Source organism: Callorhinchus milii, unplaced genomic scaffold (assembly GCF_018977255.1).
Source record: "Callorhinchus milii isolate IMCB2004 unplaced genomic scaffold, IMCB_Cmil_1.0 Scaffold1, whole genome shotgun sequence".
NCBI lineage: Eukaryota > Metazoa > Chordata > Chondrichthyes > Chimaeriformes > Callorhinchidae > Callorhinchus > Callorhinchus milii.
This window is the reverse complement of record NW_024704742.1, coordinates 128,660,504-128,678,924: the sequence shown is the minus strand read 5'-3', so window position 1 is coordinate 128,678,924 and position 18,421 is coordinate 128,660,504. Positions and strand designations below refer to the sequence as shown.

At 40.9% G+C, this 18,421-nt stretch overlaps 1 protein-coding gene across 5 annotated transcripts in view; it reads left to right on the top strand.

Moving 5' to 3' along the window:
* pik3c3 (phosphatidylinositol 3-kinase, catalytic subunit type 3) overlaps nucleotides 1-15,326 on the top strand; it is a 55,484-nt gene extending 40,158 nt beyond the window's left edge. For all 5 annotated transcript variants that reach the window (XM_042335548.1, XM_042335544.1, XM_042335538.1 and 2 more), the window contains 5 exons: nucleotides 1,602-1,676; nucleotides 4,545-4,713; nucleotides 6,330-6,420; nucleotides 9,258-9,383; nucleotides 14,765-15,326. In XM_042335548.1, coding sequence (XP_042191482.1) covers nucleotides 1,602-1,676; nucleotides 4,545-4,713; nucleotides 6,330-6,420; nucleotides 9,258-9,383; nucleotides 14,765-14,779 — 476 coding nt within the window. In that variant the 3' untranslated portion in view covers nucleotides 14,780-15,326. The remainder of the gene's footprint in view (nucleotides 1-1,601; nucleotides 1,677-4,544; nucleotides 4,714-6,329; nucleotides 6,421-9,257; nucleotides 9,384-14,764) is intronic.
* The last annotated feature ends 3,095 nt before the right edge of the window (nucleotides 15,327-18,421 follow it).

Genomic DNA, 18,421 nt, shown 5'->3' with positions numbered 1-18,421 from the left:
GAGGAATGTGGAAGCGGGCTAGCGTGGGTGTGATGGGGTCACGGAGCCTGGTGCGGGAGGGGACACAAGCTGCAGAGTTCTGGATTATCTGCAGCTCGTGGAGAGAAGACCTGGGAAGGCCGACCAGGAGGGACTTGGCATAGTCGAGCCTAGATGTAATGAAGGCATGTATGACAGTTTCAGCGGCCTGAGGGGTGAGGCATTGCCGCAGTCGGCAATGTTGTGGTGGAAGACAGAATGGGTCATGCACCAACTTGGGGGAGAAAGAGCAGTTGAGGATCGAACAATATGCCTAGGTTCCTGACTGTCTCTGTGAGGTGGAATCTGCATCCATGGATGCTGATGCTGCCAGTGCCTGAGGTGCTGGCAGGAGCCAATTAGGAAAGCCTCGGTCTTGCTGACGTTCAACTGTAGAAAGTTAGCTCTCATCCAGGACTTCTGTCAGGACAGCAATGGTCCTGGAGTCGATGGTGCAAGCAGAGAGATAGAGTTAGGTTTCCTCTGCATACATGTGGAAGTTGATCCCATGTCTGCAGATGAGTCACCAAGTGGGATATAGCATCTTTCATGTCGGGATGACATCCCAACACCAATAACCTGAATTTAATTGGCTGCCGCGTTTCGCCCAGAAATATACAGTCAATTCACTTTACAGTATATTCTGTGAAGCGCTTTGGGACGTCTAGAAGATGTGAAAACCGCTATATCAAATGCAAGGATTATTATTATTGTATACACCCTTCATTCAGGGTAGCATCTCAGAGGGCTTATGACAACCCAATGCTCTGGACAGTTCAGGGTTTGTACCTGAGGTGGGGTGGGGAAATGACTGAAAGTATGGTCAAAGAGGAAGGTCTTAATGTGGACCTTGAAGGGGCAAGTCATAGAGACTCTACGAATGGAGGTTGAGAGAGCTGAAAGCCTGACTGTCAATGCTGGGGTGTGTAGGGTAGGGGGATGTGAAGCTGGTGCCTGTTGAGCGGAGGGAAGGGTTGGGTTGATAGAGTTTGAGTAGCTTGCAGAGGTAGGATGGGGCAAAACCATGGACGGATATAAAGATTTGGGTGAGAATTTTGAACTCTGTCTACTGGGGGATGTGGAGCCAGGTGAGGATGGAGCTTGTAGGTTCATGGAACAAAATACAGAAAAAGACACAAGCTGCAGTTCTGGATAGTCTGCACCTTCTGAATAGAAGAGGCGGGTAGTCCAGTGAGTAGAGTTGGTGTAATCTAGCCTGGATATGATGAATGTGCTGGAAATCGGAAACAAAAACAGAAGTCGCTGGGAATATTCAGCAGGTTAGGCAGCATCTATGGAGAAAGGAAAGTGAGTCAACGTTTCAGGTCCACGACCCTTCGTCAGAACTGAATGTGTGGGTTAGGGTCTCGGCAGCCCAAGGGGAGAGGTGGTGGTTGATCAATGTTATGGAGGTAGGGGAATCCTGGGCATGTCAGAGCATGGATATTGCACTTAAAAGATAGTTGGTAGTCGAACTCACATCAAGATTCCACACCTTTTGAAAAAAAATGACTTTAAGACCTTAAATTGTATAATGTTACAGGCTTACATTTTAAGAACATTTGGCTATTTTTTTTTGACAGCTGGATATTGTGTGATCACTTACATACTTGGAGTTGGAGACAGACATTTGGATAATCTCTTACTGACAAAAACAGGTAAATGTACAATTTTCATTAGTACTTTTTATAGCTGCATTAAAAATGTCTTGCATTTCTAAAATGTGCAGTGATCTCTCCCTCCCCATTCTGAGTCAATGCAGTTCACATGATTCCCCTAATATACAGTATTGGGAATGGCTTGAGTCAGTTTAAGTAAAAGCTCAGTAGATGGCACTGTAGATCCATTTTGGAAGGGGGAAAAAAATGGTTAAACTAGAAAATGCTGTTCCACACATTTCTATGTGTAATTTATAAGCCTTTGAAATGCACATTTAGGTGTGTGTTTCTTTGTTACGAATTTAAAGATGTTCTCTGAATAGCCTCTCTGTGTTGTTGGAGGGGAGCAGAAGAAAAGCAGGAATATTTTTGCTTGATGATGTCTTAGATATAAAACATTGACTTGGTAGATATCTTTAAATTGTCAAACCTTTCCACCACTCCCTTCATTAAGGTACATAATAATCCTTAAATTTGATATTGAGCCTTATCACGTCATTGAGGTATCTCAAAACGCTTCACAAAATGTACTGTAAAGTGAATGAACTCTATTTTGTGTGCAAAAGATGATGCATAATGGTTAAAGCTTTGACCTTAAGGATATTTAAGTTTCAAAATTTGTATTGAAATGGTGAGAACAATATTGAACTTGTTGACTTTAGTGGAATGTATCTTTGTTAAAATTAGCTAACCTATTAATTTATAGAAAGGAATGGAGCAAGAAAACGAGGCATCAAGATATGATGGACAAAATTTGTTTTCTATGCTAAATTCTAAGTCTGTGCTCTATTTTTGTTGATGGTTCGCGGGAACTAAATTCATTTGAGTTTTGTGTGTCATATTAGCCAGTAGTTCTAGTAAGTCACTTAGAAGAACTTCTGAGAAGGCTCTAGTGGTAAAGTAACTGTTCTAGACAGAACCGTACAAGTGTTGAATCCCATTATGCTGGATAATTCAAAGGTTAGTCAAATTGACAGTCAAAAAAGGATCATTGCAATTGGATTTATTTTTAGCAACTAATTCACTCCCTATAAATCCCGCTGGAAGCAAGAACAACCAATTACATTTTTCTAGCTCTTTCCCCGTCAGGAGGATGTCCCAAGGCTCTGGACAGTCAAGGATTTGCACCCGAGCTGGTGATTGGGATCAGGATGGGTACAGGGTCAGCAAGGGTGGGTGTAGGATAAATAGTAATAATATATATATCAGTAGCAGGGAGTATGTTGCGGCCAATTCATGATATCTCTGCCCCCAAGTACCAGACGTAATTTGCAAGGGTTTCCTTACTGCTGGTCATCTGAAGCATACTGCAAGGTGCTCGTTGCTGTTAGCAATTCCCATTGCAAACTTTTTTTTCAATCTCGAGGTTGGCAGTGCTGTAAACAAAATGGTGAATTTTCTATGAGGGCTCCAAGATTTCATAGGGTTACTATTGTTTTTGCAACTTCACACGAATATATTGCAGTGGCAGCACTCTAGTTTATGTAGGAAAATGTACTGAACAGAAGCTTTTTAAGCATTTTATATAAAAACCTGTCTTTGTATTTTGCTTATGTTGCCCTTTATATACCCGAAACAGATGTTTTGAGTAAAGCAAGTTGCCTGCTGACCAGCCGAATTTGAATTTTCTACTAACATTTTTGTTCAGCTGCTGCTAAATTGGCACCCAAGGGAAATGTGCAGGCAGCACTTCTATCTGGAGCAGCTCATTCTGAGCACTCATGCAGCAACCCATCATTCAGGGATAGGAACAGCAGAGACTGTATAATGGAGAAAGTACTTGACTCTGCAAGAAACAAAAGCTGGTTGGGTTATCAAGTACATATCTAATCTGTAGAGCATGCAGAGGCCATATTTCTGTGTTGCAACAGCATTTTTCTGCGTTGTAGTAATTCTCCTAGTTTGTGAGAGGTACTTAGTCATTAACGTAGCATTAATTTTTTATTAAACTGCAGAGAAAGGTAATGTGTGCCGGAAAGGGATCTTTCCACAAGGTTTGGAAACAGTACCAGAATTGTTTGCTTTTAATGGACTGGTCAGCCCTCCTGACTGAGGATGGTAAATGAGGCTTGCCTTTGCATGTGATGATCATGTGGATGCTAGGGTTGGAAACTTCACTGGAATCTCTCTGGTTAGAGCACTCGCTTTGTAAGTGAGAGACCTGAGTTCAATTCCAGGCAGGGCGAAACCTTGGGCAAGTTTCCTTACTCCACACGCCTAATAATCCTCAAAAAAAAAACAATAATAAATTGGTCATTTTCAATCCACGACTGTTTGTGGGACATTGCTGTGCGCAATTGGCTGCCGCGTTCACCCACAAATATACAGTTAATTCACTTTACAGTGTGTTCTGTGAAGCGCTTTGGGACGTCCTCCCGATGTGAAAAGCGCTATATCAAATGCAAGGATTATTATTATTATTTATTATTATCTCGGACATTGCATATGTTGTAGCATTACAAAATCTAAAGTGCATTTTGCACTGTAGGCATTAAACATAAAGTTGGTGTTTTTTAACTGCCAGTTCAGCTCCAGTCATTTTAGCCTCGAGTCTTGCAACATAAAGATTTCATACTTTTGCTCGTAAAACTCTTTCTTCCCTTGACTTTATTCCCAATGAGAATTTATCGACAAGACTAAATGCTGTTTTGTAAAAAATTTTAATCACTGAAGGATTTTTTTCCTTACAGTAAACGTCAGATAACGGATCACTCCGAGATCAGCGACTAGTTACCTGGAGTGACTAGTTAGGCATTGGTCCTCCTGGTAGCAAATCAGGTTGAATTATTCAGAGTTTGCTGTATTTGCTCTTCAGTTACCATTTGTTCTTGGATGTTATAATGTTATTTTCTAATTTTATTGGTGTAGGGAAGTTGTTTCACATAGACTTTGGATATATTTTGGGTCGAGACCCTAAGCCTCTGCCACCTCCTATGAAGTTGAGTAAAGAGATGGTAGAAGGAATGGGTGGAATGCAGAGTGAACAGTACCAGGAGTTCCGCAAGCAGTGTTACACAGCGTTTCTGCACCTGAGAAGGTAACTCCTGTCCTGAACTCTATTACATTATATCTGCAAATGTGCTTTTGTCATTCTGACTGAAATTTTAGATTAGAAAATAAATTCTGTTTTTAAAAAAAATGCCAACTTGCTGTTTGCAAACCTGTGCTATCGTTTACCTTTCAGAGTATCAAATACAGTGGTTAACGCTTTAACTTTTAACATTTTTGAAACAAAAATCATTGCTTTGTTTGCCTCTGGTATCCTGAATCTCTTTTAGTTGATACGACCACATTCAAATACTGTTTGTATAACTTGGTAGTTGAGATCCAGAAAGTCCCAACCCACGTAATCACCGGTCATCTCAGTTAGTCACATTGTGACAGCACTGATCCCAATATTGGTAAAGTCACTGCACAGAGAATGAGCCATCTTCCTATGCTTTTAAAACAAAAGAGTTGACTTTCAGTTGCAGATGATGTCCTTTTCTGTGCATATCTTATGCGTGCAAAACAGGCTCACACTCCTCAACCTAATCTACTTGTGCTAGTTGGTAAGGTTGTGCATTATCCTTTCCTCCTTTTGCACAGTCAGGAAGTGACGTTGTTTGTGGAAATCTGAATTAATTACTAGCACTTTGATACCAGAGTATTGTGACAGTGACATAGTGATTGGTAGTTGTCAGATGATCTTAAAAGTGCTCAGAATTGACACTGAAATTTCAAAGATTTGTTCAGACATCTCAAATTTGATATTTAGACTTTACGATTAGACTTTATGTATCAGTTATTTATGGGACATTCATGTGCATTGATTGGTTTCCACATTTGCCTCCAAAATACAGTAACTACAACCTGCAAAGCATTTTACAACTTTTTGATAATATCAGGCACTATATCAAATGCAAGGATTATTGCAATTGATTTAAAAGCCAGTCCAACCTTCTAAATTATAGGCAGGGCTAACACACTGAACTAGACTGACACTTAATTTAGCCTCTAATGATTGATTCCATTTATTTTCCAATTATTGAGTTTAAGTTAATGGGTTTGTATTTGCCAGGTAGGTCTGTCATCCTCCTTGAATATGGAAACCACATTTGCTGGCATTAAATTTGTCAAAATCTTCCCAGTGTTCATTAACTTCCCCAAAATGATGGTCAGTGTGTCAGAAATAATAATTACTACTAATAATAATCCTTGCATTTGGTATAGCGCCTTGTCACGTCTTCGAGACGTCTCAAAGCACTTCACGGAATATACTGTAAAGTGAATTGACTGTATATTTTGTGGGAGAAATCAAATTCCCTTGTCTTTAGAAGTATTCTAGGATATAGTTGTTCCATTCTAGGTGACTTGAACCCTTGACTCTATATAGAATATCGCAGTTAGCCTCACTAATTTCAAATTCTGGGAGCTCTGTCCGTATGTGTTGGATGTTGGCCTATGTATTATAAGTATATTTGATTTTAAAAGCCTTAAAGTAGTCATTTGATACCTCTGCTTCTGGTTATCCTTGTTCCCAGCCCCTTTGTAATGCACAAGGATAGCTTAAAGGTTCTTTACGCTTCAGTTGGAAAAAAAGGAATTAGTCAAACCATAAAATTGCATGCAATAACTTTTGCCTGATATCATAAACAAGTATTTCTTTTGCAGGTATTCAAATCTGATTCTCAATCTTTTCTCACTAATGGTGGATGCCAACATCCCAGATATAGCTCTGGAACCTGACAAGACTGTGAAAAAGGTAATTGTGAGATAAACCACTTCATTTATTTTAGATGTAACATCAATCCAGTCAATTTTACACACAAAACCAGAATATGAGCCCCCATTTTAAAATTACTGTAAACATTTTGGCAAAACAATTGTTCCAAAATATTTGATTAGATTTGAGTTTTAGGAGTTTTGCTTTTATCCTTCAAAATGCATTTATTCTATATTGTATGTAGCATGAACACTGGTTAGGGGAAATTAACTGCGACTATCCTTGTAAGCCATACAATTTTCCCCTGCAGAGTGTACTGTATATAGTACTATTTATCTTGCATTCAGCGAAGCGTAGGCACCTTTAGTTCAATGTGATTGCAGCATCATGGGAGGGAATTATAATAGAACAACTTAATTTATGTGGCTGTTTTATAAAGTGCAGTAAACTTTTGATAACTCATCACTCCAAGAGAAAAGGGCTCGGTGGCAAGTTATCTGGAGTGATGAGTAAGGTGCATAGATATCTTATATATTTGTATATTATATGTGTATTATTGTTATATATATTTTGTTTGTGTGTGTATACACACATAAATAAATGCAACTGGGATATTGGCAGCATGATGACTTAAGTCGATAACAGCTTTTAAGAGAGAGCTGGATAGGTATCTGGGGAAGACGGGTTTCCAGGGTTATGGGGAGAAAGCTGGTGATTGGGGTTAGTGAAAGTGACTTGCTCTGTCAAAGAGCCGGCACAGACTCGATGGGCCGATTGGTCTCCTTCTGTGCCGTAACATTCTATGAATCTATGAAAAAGTGACCAGTTAAGCCAGATTTCAGGTATTTTTTTAAAAAACGAGTTAGGTTTGAAGTGGAGCAGAAATCCTTTTGACATTTGTGACAGCCACAAAGGGGATCTCAGGCGCCTTACTCTTGACAGCAGTTTGATTTCATGCAAGATTTGCTACAGCGTTCATAACCAGTGAAGCAAAGAAAACTTCAGCGCCTGCCTTATCTGATCAAAGCAGAGACAATGTGTTCAATGCCACTGAAGTCCTAATCAAACAATTACCTCTTTCCTCGAAGCTCAAAGAGAGGTGTTCTGAAGGCCCAGACTGCTGTATCTTCAGACAGCGCTCTCTGGAGCGGAATCTAGAACTCAGAATTCAGGTTTTCAGAGCATTGCCCTGGAATTTAGGGTAAATTTGGAAAAGATCTCAATTTGGAAGCAGAATTTTTTCAGTTCTTCTTGGGTAATGGGGACAATCTGCTTCCACATTGAGACTGATTTTAAGATCATTTCAGGTTATCAAATAATCCAGTCTTGTTCCCCAATCAAAAAATATAATCATATCCCTTGCATTTGACATAGTGCTTTTCGCGTCAGGAGGATTTCTCAAAGTGCTTCACAGAAATACTGTAAAGTATAGTGACTGTATTTTATAGCCAAACTAAGGTTCTGCAGTGTAATTTTAAATGATCCATGGCTGTTCCATTGAAATCAAATTGCTGCTTTTCAATCATTGGGCATTGTTGCAGTGGATTTTTATTGGATTAATATTCTGTGAAAATATTAAGTGTGAAATGTTTTCAAATTGTAAATCGAATCCAAAAGGGTTCCTTGACTGTTTCTAAAAAGTTCCCGTGAAGTTGAAAGTGACTAGGGATTTCTGGTTTGTCCAGTGCAGAATATTTGACCTTTACAGTTAGGAAAGCATGAGGGAATTGAGTCATCTCCACACTTAGTTGCATTATGTTAGATAGTATTAGATCCTGTATTAGTAAGCAGAGTTAGTTCCTGAACTCTATTAATTGATTGGGTTTTTGGTCATCCATTACCAATGACTGTGGTAATCAGTACATTTTTCTTTCAATAAAAGCTGGATGCATTTTATAGGCTTCCTATATGAATACCATTACCTTCCTGTTGACATGACATGGTTTAAGTATTTTTTAAAGCATTTTGTAGAGTAAATGGGTTCCATTCCTATGGCTAGTGAGGATCAAAACCATTTTAGGTGACCCAGCAGGTAGATCACTGGATGGTTATCGCATTCATTAGTGTAGTGCTGGCACTTATAAGATAACATTTATGTGTTAGCTGGGGGTGATTAACAAAATAGCAAGTAATAAATACTAACATGATAATTAAACTTTACACCAGGAATTAAAAATTTAACATCTAGGCAAACTTGAGCAAAATATTACTGAAGGTTTACCAAAGGTTTCACAGCTTGATCTGTGTGTTCATATGTAATTTATCCAAATTACATGCTGATCAGCCAAGCAGTGAAAGGCTCTTTTACTGATGCCTGAACTTTGCCTGTCTTCATGTTTTGGGAATATTAATGAAGAATGTTTCCATTTAATTAGGTATTACAATTTGAGCAGCTATTGAAAGTTTCATCCTTTAGATTTTTTATGTGTAAAAGAAGTAATTTAAAATAAATATAAGAGGGTAGACAATTTCTGCAGTTTTGGGCAGAATTTGTTTTACAAAGGTGACCAAAAAGTCTTATTTTTCAGCTATCCTATTGTCTAAAAATATATCATTGTTTCTTCAAGACTTATAAGACATTGTAAGGGTATCACAACATTTTGGTCAACCTGTATACATGTAGTAAACTGCAATACTGATACTCGGACCTCAACTGACCAGAATCTTTGCTTTTTTTTTATTTGTAATGTAATTTGTGAAAGGGGTTACTATTTTGAATGGAAAAAAATGGAATGGAAAAGCTGCATTTGTTACCTGCATGCAGCTATTAATATGGTAGATTTAACTTTTGAAAGCTAATTTAACTATTTCAATATTGTAGTTTTACTTAATTTTTTTTACTGTTCCCTGTTTGTGCATTTATTGTCCTGTTTTAGGTGCAAGATAAATTCCGTCTGGATCTGTCTGATGAAGAGGCTGTTCACTACATGCAGAGTCTGATAGATGAAAGTGTAGGAGCCCTGTTTGCTGCAGTGGTAGAACAAATACACAAGTTTGCTCAGGTCGGTACCAAATCTTTCTTTAGCTGTGTGCTACTGTAGATACTAAATGTATTTTTAATAGTTATCGTACATGTATGAATTTCTCAGTCATAACTCGGCCAATTTGGGCACATTTTTGAAAATCCTCCCCCTCCTTGTCAATATAACAAGGGTTCTTTCTTTCCCTATTTGTTCAGACTCCACTTAAAAAGTTGTCAGATCAGCAGGGCAAGTACAGGGGAACTTATGTTCAAGAGAACCTGGGAACAGCATTCCTTTTCAGAGCTTTACAAAGAGATGCTGTACCTAGAAAGCTATCTTCATTCATTACCTTTCTCAGTTCTTCTCATCATTAAAACTGGTTTCATTGTAGCACGATGCTGAACTGAATAAATCCATTCTGATAATAGATTTTAGTGTTTCAGTGTTTCTCTCACTATTTGATACTATTTTTAATTACGAGGTTACTTAGGTATCCTCCTTGTGGGAGCTGGTAAGAATGATCTACAGTTGAGCTGACACTTGGCTGTAATGAGCCGTGTAGCTAAACCAGTCCATGGCAAAATTAATGGTGTAAAAGTACGTGGCTTGTCAGTGAGACATGATTATAACAACAACTTGCACTTATATAGCGCCCTCCACACAGGGTAGTGTCAGAGTGCTTAACAGTGGTGAAGTCTGACTCCGAGGAGGGTGGTAGCCGTAAGCGCTGATTAATACTGCAAGTTAAAAAAAATAATTTAGTACAGTCCTACCTGCAGCAGTACAGTGAAACTAGATACAGCTAATCTTGGTTGAGTGACATCTGGGGTGTTGCAATCGACTTCAGCGGCCTGGACGAGAGAGCGTAAGTTTTTCCTCTCTTCCCCATTCTTTTCAAATCCGCCTGGTAGGGTAAGTATAGCGTAAATTTTACTATTTTTCTGCTAGCTGGTCCCCCCTTCCCTCCCAGTCTCTGGCACTTAAGCCATGACATGACTGCCATACCCTCTTCCCCCTCACCCCGCCTGCGCTGTCTCCCATAGCCCGCGGTCTGATGCTGCCCTGCTGATCGCTCGCTCCCGGGCTCTGCGTGCATGTTTTGGCTGCCTCCCCAACCTGAACCACACCCCCTGAAAATGTTCCTGCTCGTATCCGCTATTCCCACTCTATTCTTCTCTCCCACTGCTTTCTCGCCTTCACCCTCCCTCCTGGACCCCACCATTACCTCCCTCTACTCCAGCCTGGGCATCCTCCACCATGCCCATCGTGGCTCCCAGCGTTGGTTATCCCAGAGCAGCCACCCCAAATGTCCCATTGCTCACTCTCTCTGCAGCAACCACCTCCGAAAGGCAAACACCCCTTCCCCCTCCCTCAGCCATACCCTCTCCAACTCTCCCTGCTCCTCAACCTCCACAGTCACTTCTCCCCCACGACTTCAAATCCATTCTATACCACTCTCTCCTCCATTCCCTCTGCACCATCAAATCTATCTGCATTTCCCACCAAAATGTCTGCTCCCTCTCCAACAAAGCCCTTATTATCCATGACCTCAGCCTGGATGAGCACATTGATATTCTTACAAAAACCTGGCTCTGCCCCGGTCACCCCCGTCCCCCTCGATGATGCCTCCCCTCCCAGCTACACTTTTCACACCACCCCCACTCCAACCAACGTGGCGGTGGGGTGGCCTTCATCTCCCAAGCTTCCCTTGGTCTATCCCTCTAATTCTCTGGCTGTTTCTACTCCTTTGAGCACTTCGCCCTCTACCATCCCTCCTCTTGCCCTCAAAATCCTCCTAGTTTACCACCCCCATCCAAAGCTCACCGATATCTCCTCCCTCCTCTTATCCCTGTCCCTCTGCACTGAACACCTGCTCATAATGGGTGAATCCAACCACCACCTAAACTCCCCTTTGCACCACCTCCTCAGACTTCACTGCTCTCCTCTCCTCCCTAAACTTCACCTTCCACATTGACTCACCGACCCACAACCATGGCCACTCCCTAGAACTCGTCATCACACACAGCCTTGACATTTCCGACCTGTCTATCACGGACAAAGCCATCTCAGACCACTTCTTCATCTCCTTCTGTTCCCATATCTCCTTTCCCTTTCCAATCCCTCCACCAATTTGTTTCCACCCCTAGAAAAAGTTTTCCCCTGAGTCCATCACAAATGCCCTCTCCTCCTCGGATCTCCTCTCCCTCTAGTCCTCCACCTGCAGCAATCCTGATGCAGCTATTCAGCTGCTGAATAACTGACTCTCCACAACTTTCAAATTCCCTGAAATCCAGGTTTGTTTCCAAACCCACCCGCTCCCCCTGGTACAACAGTCATCTCCGCTCATTCAAAACACAAACCTGGATGCTCGAGCACAGATGGCAGAAATCCGGGCTCACGATTCGCTGCCATCTGTGGCTCAGCACCTGCGCACCTACCGCCTCTCCCTTTCACAGGCCAAAACTGACTTATTCCAAAGTCATCCTGGAGGTAAACATCAATCTAAAGACACTGTTTTCCACTGTCCATCACCTCCTTTGTGCACTTGCTCCAGAGCTCTGCCGCCCGCATTACTAACCCGGAGCAAACTCTGCAAGTTGTTGTTGTTGTCGTCGTTGTCATTGTTGTATCCAGAAACTCTGCTGGATGGGCATTTGTGGAAATTGGATATGCTCATCAGAATAGAACTTTGGCTATGGGGCTTGGCAAATAGCCTGTTGGCATCCTTGCATGTGCAAAAGTGTGACTTGGGTAAATGTAATGACTGAATAGTACGCTAATGAAAAGAAGAAGGAGTCAATACCTTTGGAAGTAGAGAAAACGAAAATTACTGGCCAATCGCAGTGGTCCTGGCTGCATCCTCCATTATCCTCCATTATGTGGAGTCCTGTAGCTCAGTGGTTAGAGCCTCTCAAACGAGAGACCTGGGTTTGATTCCCAGCAGGGCGAAATGTTGGACAAGTTTGCTTTACTCCACATTCCTTTGTTTACCCGCAGTAAGTAGAAACCCGGTTGTTAGTCGATTGGCTTTTCCGGGATAATAATTCCTTCAAAATAAATAATAATTTGTTCTTCAATCCATGACTGTCTGTGGGACACTGCTGTGTGCAATTCGCTGCCACGTTTCACCCACAACATATACAGTCAATTCACTTTACAGCATATTCTGTGAAGTGCTTTGATATGTCTCAAAGACATAAGGCACTATATCAAATGCAAGGATTGTTATTATATTCATAAAGATTCTGTTAAGGATGTTAAGTAGCACACCGTAATTTCAAAGTGAATGAGTGACTGCAAAAACTGAAGCCATCTTGTTCAGCTCTCACCTGCACTTTCTTGTCTCAGGTGCTGACTCTATCAACCTTCCTCATCATTCTGGATGACCAGCGTATATACCACCCCCACCCCCCAAATGTGTCCTCAACTTTAAAATGTATTGACTATTTGTCTATGGGACATTGCTGATTAGAATATCTGTTTACATAATACAATGCAAATGCATTTAAAGGTTACCAATCTTTTTACACTAAAGCATATTGTTAAGGGAATGGAAGACCTTTGAACTAATTTAAGAAAAAATGGAAAATTGATGTGGTAGATGGACTTCAATTGATTCAGGAAAGATCTTGAATTTTAATTTAAGGGTGTGACCTTCATTTTGAGAGAAGGCTGCAAGGAAGGGGATCTCAGATGCTTTAAAGTGGAGATAATGTGCTCCAATTAGATCATTGATATTCTAGTTGTCACCTGCCAGAAAAGGGACAGAAAAAGATGCAACTTTCAGACTTTAATTATGTTGTAGACAGAGGGAAATTGGTTCTCCGTTCTCCGAGCACTTGTGCAGAAACCTGAGGAGTTGATTGATACTGACAAACTGCTGATTCAGATGGAGAGCGAGAACTGGCACAGTGTCCAGAAGTGGTTTACTTAACAGCATAGTTCCCGAGGCCGACTTAGTGAAATGGTTTCATGCAGTCAGTGTCAATCATCCCTATATCCAAGAAAGCTGCACTGAAGGTTTATAATACATAGTGGAAATTTCAAATCTTGTTCACTGTGTTGCTGTGCCACATCTCATTAACTATCTTGCAAATAACAGTAGCCTAAAAGCGCTTCTACCTTGTGATTTCATATTGCTGCTGATCTGCTTGTTTCATGCAACTGATGGAAATGTCAGCGGGTGAACAAACTTTGCTACCCAAATGAATGAAAGATCATGAGGGTTCAGATAAATGCCCTTTCGCTGATTTCATCACATTCTTTGTGAATACCCATCCTACCATTCATCTGCTGTATTACAGCATCAAGCTGTTATTTAAATGTGTCCAACTTCCTGACCTCAACTACCCTTCCTGATATCTAGCTTCAGTCATTAATCGCCATCTGTGTTTATAAAGACTGTTTGCTTGGTATCTGTTGTGAAAATGCCCTTTGCAAATCTGAACATTTGTCTCGAGGATTGATTTGTCAGGTGCTCTTCAATTGTTAGCTTCAACCTTGGAAATCAGTCGCTTTGTGAGCAAACTGATTACTGTCCCATTGCAGTATATTTTGTATGATCCTCGAAAGTAACTTTTGTGTACCCTTGTATTTTAGCATGAGGGCTCAATGAGTCTTGGTATACTCGCTGTCTGGATATGTATGTGAATAGGCCTGTGCATGTGCCTGTTATTTGAACTTCATCCTATTACTCCCAGTATATTTTCTCGCAGGGAAGGAGCCCTATTTCAGCTTTCAGCATTGCCTCCCTTGACAGATGCACTAGAGTTGGATGCAGAGTAATTCCTTTTGTATTCCAGTAAAACTCACATTCCCTCCCCTCAACTACCTCAGTGGAGCAAACACTAGTTTATCCTTTTCTATTACTTGCACCAGTCTTTTTTCTATTGTAAACTACATCCACTTGGTTGAAATGTAGTGAACCCTGACAAGGCTTTTAATCATTAGGTTCGGTTTGATTCAAATCCATTTGGAAATTAATGAAATGGGAAGTGGAGTGTATCTCCTGGTAATACTTGTGACAAAGTGCGAGTCTCCAGAGTCCTCACTGGATGTTCGTGAGGCATCTCTTGAGCCAATATTACAGTGGGTTCTTCTGGGAATCTCTATAATTAAGGTGCTTGGAGCAATTTGCATGTTTTCATAAAGCAGCCTTGATCTGATCACAGCTCAAAATTAATCCAAAACTTGAGACACTAAGTCCATTTCCAGATCATGTATAATGGTCATGGTCAACCTCATTAAATGAAACTTCTTCATNAAAAACAGTTGTCTTATACTGTTGCCTTCCTAACATTATGTGAGATTTTGGTCGTCAAGTACTGCAGCTGTTTTTTTAAAAATTATATGCCAGGTTTATTGTGAAATCCTCAGTGACTTAATGTTTCTTGTTTTCCACCCCCATTTTTCCTTTTTAGTACTGGAGAAGATAGACGTTTATCTGCAGCAGCTGAGTGTGACTTGATCTCTGGAGATGGACCTCTTCTGTTGAAACATTGAGGATTACTGCAGGAAAGAGAGCGTATTTTTTTTCATGAAACCATGGAACTGAGAGGAAATGTTCTGCAGTATAACTCGCACAGCAAGATAGTTAAATGTATTCAGTGCTAATTGTTGCAGTGGCCAATAATAAAGGAACTTGCCCAGTTGATATCCAATACCTAAGGAATGCTTTTCCAAGTGATAATTTTTTAATAGTGGTTGCACCTTAGTATGTTCAAAGCTTGCAATGCTGTATATTGTAGCAAAAAAATTGTAGCTCTGACTTGAAATTCAATGCCCATAAAATTACAAAAAAACTATTTTTGTTTAGTATCAACCTTGTGACATGCTTGAAATATCTTGTAAACTAAAGACAAAACCACTATTGTTAAATGCCATTGTTCAATTTTAGTGTAAACTGTTTTTGCTAAATAAATTTGCAATCTAATCTCTGGAGCTATAAGGAATTTGGAGCCAATTGTTTCAGATTTACGAAAAGTTCCACGTCCTGCTTTTTTTAAAATGCAAACATCGGTAACCTCACTAGAAGTATATTATAGTACATTGTATATGCACCTGAAGTTTAATTCACATAATGTCTGATCATTGATCACAGTAGTAAAAAAAATGCAGCAATGAGTATACAACAGATCATAAGGTACAAGTCTAAACTGCTATTTAAATGTCAGCCGTAGTTTTGAATTGGATAAAACTGAGTTAGAAACTATATTTTGAAAGTTGAGAATTTCAGTATGGTAGTTTACATCACTACTTCTTTATCATTTGTTTTAGAAGTTATTTACTTCATTTGGGGAAAAAAAGCAAAAGGTGATGGAAGCAGCAAATATACGGTGAGAATAATTGAAATTTCTGAGATGATATTCCTGGGATGTAAGCCAATCTTTGCATTGCTAATTTACTGGTGATCTAATGTGTACATTTGTTCTTTTGAAAATGGGGGTAACCAATCAATGAAAGAAACATAAGGCAGTAATGCTCTCTGACTTGACATGACTTATACTGTGTTAGTCACTTTTGCTTTTATCTGTCCCTTTTGATTGAGTACCTGCCTTTTAACATCCTCTTGTTTTTTCTAATGTATACAAATGTCATTAAGAGATGAGGTTTAAAGTTCCTGGTGACTTCAGAAATAGTACAGAGGTTACTTGGAAATAATTTTAAGTGATATTAGTCATTGTATATTACGAGCATTTGGAGTTAAAGCTTTCATGGTGCCACACTGACTCATGGGGTATTGTGGGGAAATGTTACCAGAGTATTTGGCCTCTTATGTTTTAATATTAGTGTTCATTTATGAGCATAGTATGAGCAAAATATGTTCAATCTCCCCCAAAAATTGGACACCAATAGGCAAATGGGTGCCTTTTATTTTATTAAAGGTACTTTGGCATAATAGTTAAAGTGGAGAGTGACTGTTTTTTATATCTAAATTCACACTTGTTTTCCAGCTTATATTCTAAATCATGTATCTGTGCATAAAATGACTATTTTCTAGACTAACTCAGGTACAGTTATTTCCAATCTCCTGGAATGAGATTTTGCATTTGAACCACAATATTTAAACCAATTCCACATTAAAGCATTCTAAGCTAGTGTCTAAAGGCACCAAAGTTTTCCAGTACATACGTTGGCTCCAGTGTAAAAGCTGTCATGAGGCTTATTAACTTTGTGTAAGAGAACTTTGTTTCATAGTGTGTGGGCTGGATTTAAATGATCAAATTCAAGCTTCAATGAAATGTTTCTTCAAGCCAAAATAGCACATTCCCAATTCCTTTTCCATTCATCAATTACATACCATAAGACAAGGCTAGAAGATTAATAGACTATATAAGGCTGTATCATGGTATAACAGTAGACCTATGGAACTACCATGGTCAGTTAAAAGATTAACCCCCAAATCACTGCCATCACTTCCCTTCCACACGGATTTTGGAACAGATGAGTGTGAAAACAGACCAGACTGAACAGACAACACCTCCAAGTAATCTTTATTATAATATTTGTATTTAATATAGCATCAAACTTTTTGAAATGTTTCACGGTTTCTGTGAAGTGACAACAACAGCTTGCATTTATATAGTAACCCTCACGCAGGGTCATGTGCCAGAGCCCTTGACAGTGGCAGAGCACAACGCGTAGCCTGGTGAAGCGAGCGGATACCGTAGGCATAGTCAAAGAGGAAGGTCTTCAGCCGTGACCTGAAGATGGTGAAGGAAGGGGCCAGATAGAGGAAGAGTGTTCCAGAGTTTGGGGATATATCGTGGCTGAAAGCATAGCCACTGATGGTGGAATAGAGGGCACGAGGGACATGCAGAAGGCCAGAGCTAATTGAACAAAGGCAGTGGGTTGGGGGGTAAGCAGGTCAAAGGTGTAAGGAGGTGACAGGGCATGAAGGGATTTGAAAACAAGTGTAAGGATCTTGAAATCAATCCATTTGGCAATAGGGATCCAGTGGAGCCTGGCTAGAACTGGTGTGATGAGGGTATGGAGTATGTGTGGGTGGCAGAGTTTTGGATTGGTGGATCTTGTGCATGGTGTAGCTGAGGAGACTGGTGAAGAGGGCATTTGAAAAGTCAAGTCATGAGGTGATGAATGCATGGATGAGCGTTTTTGCTGCATTGGGTAAAGTATGGTTGGAGGCGGGCGAGGTGGAGGAAGGCAGTCCTGGTCAGGGACCGGATGTGGGGAAGAAAGGATAACTAGTGGTTGAACCTCAGGTCTCTGTCCTTTCACCTCAACCTTCATGGTTCTGTCCTTGAATGGTTCAGACCCGATCTCTCGCACCATCTCCACTTAATCTCCACAAACGGCTTCTCCAGCACCTGCACGATCTCATGCGGTGTTCCTCAGGGCTCTGTCCTTGGTCCCCTCCTCTTCAATATCTATATGCTCCCGCTTGGTGACATCATCCGCAGACATGGGGTCAACTTCCACATGTATGCAGGTGACACTCAGCTCTACCTCTCTGCCTCCAACCAGTCAGACATCATCCTGGATGAGACCTAACTTTCTTCAGTTGAACATCAACAAGACCGAGGCTCTCCTGATTGGCTTCCGTCAGCGCCTTCTCACCTCAAGCGCTGACAGCATCACCATCCATGGTTGCACACTCCACCTTACTAAGTCAGTCTGGAATCTTGGGGGCTTGAGTTTGACCATCAACTATTCTTTCTACCCCACATCTGCGCCATGACCTGCTCTGCCTTCCCCCACCTCTGCAACGTTGCCCGACTCTGACACTGTCTCACACCGCAGGCCGCCAATACCCTCATACACACCTTCATTACATTGAGGCCCGACTATGCAAACTCATTGGTTGTCGGCCTCCCCAACTCCTCCCTCCACAGGCTGCAAATCATCCAGAACTCTGCAGCCCGTGTTCTCTCCCGCACCAGCCTCTGCGACCCTATCACCCCCATCCTTGCTCAACTCCACTGGCTTCCCATCACACAGAGGATACTGTTCAAGATCCTGGTCCTCACCTTCAAATCCCTCCACGGTCTTGCGTCTCCCTACCTCTCCGACCTCCTAACCCCTGTTCATTCCCTCCGCTCAGTGGGCTCCGGCCTGCT